The sequence below is a fragment of the Oryzias melastigma genome, linkage group LG21 (genome assembly GCF_002922805.2).
Source record: "Oryzias melastigma strain HK-1 linkage group LG21, ASM292280v2, whole genome shotgun sequence".
NCBI lineage: Eukaryota > Metazoa > Chordata > Actinopteri > Beloniformes > Adrianichthyidae > Oryzias > Oryzias melastigma.
In genome coordinates this window covers 18,028,387-18,035,034 of record NC_050532.1, presented here as the reverse complement: position 1 = coordinate 18,035,034, position 6,648 = coordinate 18,028,387, and the positions used below count along the sequence as shown (strand labels likewise).

Here is a 6,648-nt window from a genome sequence, read left to right as displayed (position 1 = left end):
TGTGTTTGCACAGCTGGGTTTGTTTTCATCAAACTGATGTCCTGCAGTGGGTTTTAATTCAACAGTACCTACAGTCTCGTTTCACCTCAGAAAATACTGCATGAACGAATATCACACACACAACTAATAATTGTCTTTGCAGACCCACACATATGCAAGCTAATTCACATGCATATGCACACAACCTATAGTATCTGTGGCAGCCAGCGCCATTCAGATACTCCCCCCAAAAAGAGAAGCAGGTCAAAAGACATTCATCTTAAGAAAACCCAACAACAGCCACCCAAAATGAGAACCAAAGGAGTCCCTGCTGCCAGAGAACAGGAGGGCCCAGGGAGTGCAAGCCCCAGCCTGACCTGAGACTAGTCCCTATGCCCCACCAATCCCAGATGCCATAGCCTAGGAGTCTTGCCCATCAACCCCAGAGATTAATCAGGCCCCCAGAAGATTCCCACATGGATCTTCAGACGGGTCATTAACCGGCCCTACAGTAAATCCAGCACAGGCCAGTGACAAGGACCATCCTCCCCCGTGGCGACAAGAGCCAGAGGTCCTCGACAGGACGAAAAAGAGAAAATATGGTAATCCAGGTCTGATCAGGCTCTATCTCCAAGACAAGGCCAGAATTCCCTGTGTATGAGTGTGTTTCAATAAGATGTGTGAGCACTAAAAGAGATAATTAAAGTTTGGTGAATGGAGTGGATGGAGTCCAATCACCCTGTAATTAGAAAATCAAGAAGGGATCAGATCATAGTGTCAGCAAAACACCTAAATGCATCAAATCAAATGAAGGCAATAAAGCAACACAAAGCTAAAGGTGTCATCTATGCAGGTCAAACAGAGGCTTTAAAAAGGGGAGGCAGACACACACAAAAAACATAATATCAGGGAACTATCTAGCAAACGGAAAGCCACCAGACCACATAAACTGATGCAGGAATTCAATTAAAATGCTTTATTAGTTCCCAAGGGAAATTAAGAAATGTCAAAATAGCAATTAAAATTTCCAACAGGAAAATAACTTTATTAATGAAACCTAGAAAATGGCACCACGGCCATGTTCCGACACGTAGCCACTATACTGACAGATCTAAACAATTTTTCTCATTAAAGGGCTGGAAGCAGCAATGCATTAATTTTTAACCAGTCTGACTTTCTTCTTCTAACAAGTATCCAACCAGCATTTGCTTTTCAACTGTAAACATTCCAGCCGCATATATTCCTTCATGTCTGTAGATTTTTTGAAGTGAGAAGCCTGTAGACCTATAGTTAATGGAGAATTTTGATGATCCCCGTGTGATGTAGATTCTGTTTTGGCTGTAATGCTTGATTTATTAAAGCCTACTAATGTTTTTAGTGGAAGATGCAGTGAGATAATGAACACTACTAATGAGTCTACAGTGATGCCAATTACCTAGCCTGGTTTAGATAACAGTAATGCAATGCTCGCTCCATACACTCTTTGGATTTGTCTTCTTAAGAGGCACTTGAGCACTTCTGTCCCATTATATTTTCATGACTTTAGTTATCCAGTATTCAAATAATAAGAACCATTGCGTGATGTTTTAACTGTTTAACGTTAATATCCTTCCATGCAAATCCAAAAATACTCTGGATTATCACGTGACGGGCCAAATGGAAGACTGCTGGACAGGAACGGGAACACCTTCATTAATAAGTTAAAAACATCTCTTGAAAATGAAGAATAAAGGCTAATTGCAACAAACCACTAAACAATAAGGACACAAAAAGGCAACAAGACAGAGGATCTGATCAACAGCAACTATAAACCACAGACTTAAGTACCGGCTGAAAGTAATTAAGCCAAACGGAAACAGCTGGGATGATTGGAAACTCAAACCAGGTGTAATCGTTACACACAGTCGCAGAAGAGCGAAAGCAAACGTCACAGACGCATCCAAACACCCCATGACGCAAATGACTTAAAGAAAAATAAATGTATAGGAAAGGGTGAATTTTAAGCAAGAATTGCAAAATAAAACTCAAATTTAGGCTTAGAGAAATAGTTGATTAAATAATAGCTGATTCCTGTCAACACTCTACTTCAGCAGAAATGACTTATCTTTAAAGACCGGAAGCAGTACAGGATGCAGTACTGGACACAAACCGGGCCAAGATGCGAACTGGGTAAGGGTACCAGGACGCAGAGCATACCCAGTACCAGTTAGCATCCGGACCTGATTCGTGTCCAGTACTACATCCGGTACTGCATCCGGTTCCCCGTCTGGTACCAGGTTGGGGTACCAGTACCAGTTTTTGGTTGCGAGGGTCTGTAAGCTAGTGGAAGACGGTGTAATAAAAAGTTACTGGGATTTTAAAATAAGGTTACTTTTGCGCCAACAGCTCCGCCCTCAACATAATGGTGAATTTCTAATGAGCTCCTGCTGCGCTGCAGAAAAAGTGTGAAAAAACAAAAAGGTGTTTTTTTAATTTCTGCTAACAACTGCATAATCACTGGGAACGATTTTACAACAGATAAAAAAATAGTTGCAGAGTGGGACTTGCTTTCATCTTTCATCATTTGAGTAAAGTAAAAATGAATCAATACAAGTAACATGATACCTCAAAGCAATGAAAAAACAGGACCCCAATGGACAAGACATCACTTTAAATTGCATCTACGGATTGTTCTGGTAGGGTTTAGTTTGCCCACTGGTTGATCAGTAATCTCTGTTTTGCCCCGACTTGATTATTTGACCTTTTTCTGAAGACAAAGACCAAACATGTAACCTTTTGAAAACATGTAAAGGCCTAATTTTATGTGTAAATAAGGACAGAATTGCCTTTAAACCAATGATTTTACATATTGCTCTCAGGCTTTTGGTCAGATCCACCTTTTTGTAATGTCTCCAAAATTCCAAGATGACAGTGTGTAAAGGCCAAATCCATGTTTAAAACATCAGTACTTGTACTAATAGGTTATGTCAAGTTGAATTTGTTATTTTAATTTCTTTTTTTTTTACATTGAGTACAGTACATCCAAATAGAGACATGTTTGCTTGCTGAATGTGAGTAATTTTATTAATCAATATGGATTATATGCTTTAAATATGTTTAAGCTTTTAGAAAATTAAATACTGCATGACTAGCTTAGGTTAGGAGAATGTAGCAGTATGCTTAAACCTCATAAGTATTTGTATTTCTTTAAGTTTTCCACGCAATACAATAGCATCTTTGAAAACTTTGCTAATAGATATTCTGACTTCATTTTCCAAAAGTATCTAACTACTAAAAGCCTCATCCTCTTTGGGGTCGTGGGATTGTAGCCCATACCAGCTGTCATTTAGCAGGAGGCTTGGCACACCGCGCCTAAATCAAGATAATAAACTCAGCAGAAACATTTCTGGACCAAGGTTTACCTTAACAGATTGGGAAACAACGATGATGCCTAAAGGCTAAGCTGCAGGGGTCCTTCTCATCTGACCTCCTGCTGAATGTCACCTCTACCAAAACAGATCAAGAAAAGCTTCCTGTAAGTGTGACGCCACAGGAACACAACTGTGCAGTCTTTACTTTGAGCTCCAAATACAGCTTTATCACCACTTATCTAAACTAGCATGTGATCTTGTATTCTGGCAAACTTGTTCTCTGAGAGCAGAGCGAGCAGGGAGGCTTTTTCTTCCTCTCACGCTGGAAATGTGCCATGTGATCAGCAAAGTTACTAACAGTTTATAGAAAGGTGGTTCATCACACATAAATGTGTTAAATGGGTCTTTTTTTTATTCAAGTTTGAACAATATCTCACATAATAGATTTCAAATGTAGCCACCATGATACTCTTTTAGGAAAAACTAGCAAAATCATTCAATAAAATGGCCTTAAAAAGGTAAATCCTTGAGGAAATGTGAATTTTACAGGAAACACACAATCAGATTGGGCAATTTTTATGGTTAAAATAAATGTTTTCACATTTTCTTGAGACATTTTCATTTTTTTTATGATTTTCCCTCCATCAAATAGATTTTATTGTGTTAATGGCTTTGACAAAAGATTACTGTATAGAAATACAGTTGTTTTTGCAGCAGAAATCTTTCCAACAACTCTGGCATGTTAAGACAGACCGAGCTTGTTATATTTAGTCAGACAGCAAGTCCGCTGCTAATGAATGCTGCTGGCAGGGTGTCTGTGAGCCCGGAGGACATTACAGGGAACACTGGTAATAAGTGTCCTCTGTGAATATGAACAACACAACAACTCTTGAGTGAATGTCAGACAAAGGGCCAGTTCTGCCACTGGACAGCATTTTCACATGGTGTAAACTGTTGTTTTGGACAGAAGGAATAGAAAGAACGCTAAGTAAGCCTCTGATATGGGTCTCCATGGTTCATTGCGGGGTGAAAAATACTAAGAGTAGCATTCATTTACTAATTTTTTTGTTTAGAATTGTTTTGTATGAATTATATTTAGTTTAGTGTTAATATTATAATGAGGCTCTGATGTTTTACTGACTTAACACACAGGAAGTAAACTCTTTATTAATGTGTGTAGCACTCCGTCCAACTCTATTAATCTTTTGATCTATTTTCAAATTTCCAGTGGCCCTTTTGTTACAATAGCTCATCAGAAATTTGCCTCCAAGTTGTGGGTGGTACTGTTTGTGTGGAGTAAGCCTGCCCTCATTTCCCACCATCCCTCTCAGGCTCAAGGTAACATTACTGGTGCAACAAAAACGGCGAGCAAAATATTGGATCTGCCAAATCATACAGTTTTGAGCCAACGCAAATGGATCTATTTGTCTGCAAGTGGATGCATCAGAATGGAGTGGAGCAGGCGGCTTGTGGCCCGCCGATTGTTATTGTTGTGTCCTGATTCACAACGGTTTGAATAAAGAAATGCTCAGAAATGCAGTTTAAAGCTTAAATTATTTCACATATGTCCTCCGTCATAAGAAAAGGGCTACAAGAACATGTTAAAAACACCAAAAACACAATTTTCATTTGAGTGGATAGAACTGGGTTGAAAAAATTGATTAATCAATTTGAATGGATTTAAGCTCAACAGATCAATAGTAGATCCATAAAAATAGCGAAAGATCTAGCACAGTGTTCCTCATTCCAGGTCCTCGAGAGCCGCCACCCTGCCTGTTTTCCAGATCTCCAAGTCCTGCTAGCTGCCGATTCATTCAGTCAGATGTCTCCACATTCTTATTGAATGAACACACTTGGTCCAGGTAATTAGCAGCAAGCAGTACACAAAGAGCTGGAAAACAGGCAGGGTGGCGGCTCTCGAGGACCAGGAATGAGGAACACTGATCTAGCACATAAAGCTGAAGTCCGCTAGCTTGATGGTAATGTTTGGTTGATCTAACATACATTGCTGACTTAGTGAACATCTCTATAAACTCACAAGCTTGAATTTTCCTAACTCTTATACGGATAATTTTTTTAAAGTAACCATTTTTGGTCTAAAACTGTTTTTTAGCTCACTTTTTGCTTATTCTTCTGATAAAAAAAATGTACTACTAAAGCGCAGTCGCCACCTAGTGGCCAAACTGAAACGCCCTCCAGGAGAAGCAGAACAATGTTTACATGAAGTACCTTCACAAATACAGAAGCATAAAGTGACTGAACATGTCTTTCAGGGTCTGACTTTCAGTGCAGCACTCACATAATCCCGGTCAAGAACGAGGAAGGCGTGGTGATGATGTTTATCCTGAACTTCGAACACGTCGTGGACGAGGGAAGTGACAACTCAACCGAGAACATAAGCCCCACATCCCCAACAAGGTCAGATCTAAGTAAGTATTAGTTGTGCCGGTTCATTGATTCATGTCATTTCTTAAATATCGGGCATAAAATGCTGTTGTTTTTTCTAACATCCCTTTTTCCTTCATGTTGATCCACAGAATTAATTACTTAAATGTCATCACCTCAAATAGTGACTCTTTATTTTCCTCTTTTTTTGTATCATGCAAATCTTTCAGTTTACAAACATAAAGGAACAAGCATTCATTGTGTCAGGAGAAGATAATATGTTAATCTTTCTCAAAAAAAGTGATTATGTATTCGGGTTCAAATGTCAGATTTATATCAATGTCGGTTCTGCTTGTAAATAATGGCCTCTGATAATTTCAAAATATGAATATTCATTGAAGTGTCAATTCAAAAACGTATCAATTCACAATCTAAGTGGTCTCAGGAAGCTTTACAAAGAAATCCAAATAATTTCAGACTATTAATTTTAAAATAATTTCAATGAAGCAAATATTTTAATAACCTATAAATAACAGATTACAGTGAGATGTTTCACAAAAAATAAAAACAACAGAGAGTAAAAATCAGTTTAAAATGTGTAAATATTTCAGGAATTAATTAGGATAAAACTGTGAGGATTCTGTCTTTAGTATTTTTGTGATGTTTTAGGTTTTTGTCACGTTCTGTTTTCCTTGTCGGTCTCACCAGGTTATGGGTGATGATCATCCACAGCTGTTCTTGATTCATTTAATTGCACTATTTAACAGCCTGGTTTTACAGTTCATCGTTGTCAGATAATCGGCTTTACTGCCTTTATGTTTTTCTATGTTTTATATTATGTTTTGTTTTGTTGTTGTTTTTATTTTTATTAAGTGCTTGAGTTTCAGTGGAGCTCTGATTGTGTTTTTGAGTAAACCAGAATGTTAAAGAGTAC

General features: G+C 38.3%; 1 protein-coding gene across 1 annotated transcript in view; it reads left to right on the top strand.

Annotated features, from left to right (window-relative positions):
• Positions 1 to 6,648, top strand: part of LOC112154927 (potassium voltage-gated channel subfamily H member 7) — a gene marked incomplete at its 3' end in the record, with an annotated part of 45,144 nt that overhangs the window by 10,975 nt on the left and 27,521 nt on the right. Inside the window, 1 exon segment of the mRNA XM_024286190.2 lies at positions 5,603 to 5,758. Coding sequence (XP_024141958.1) covers positions 5,603 to 5,758 — 156 coding nt within the window.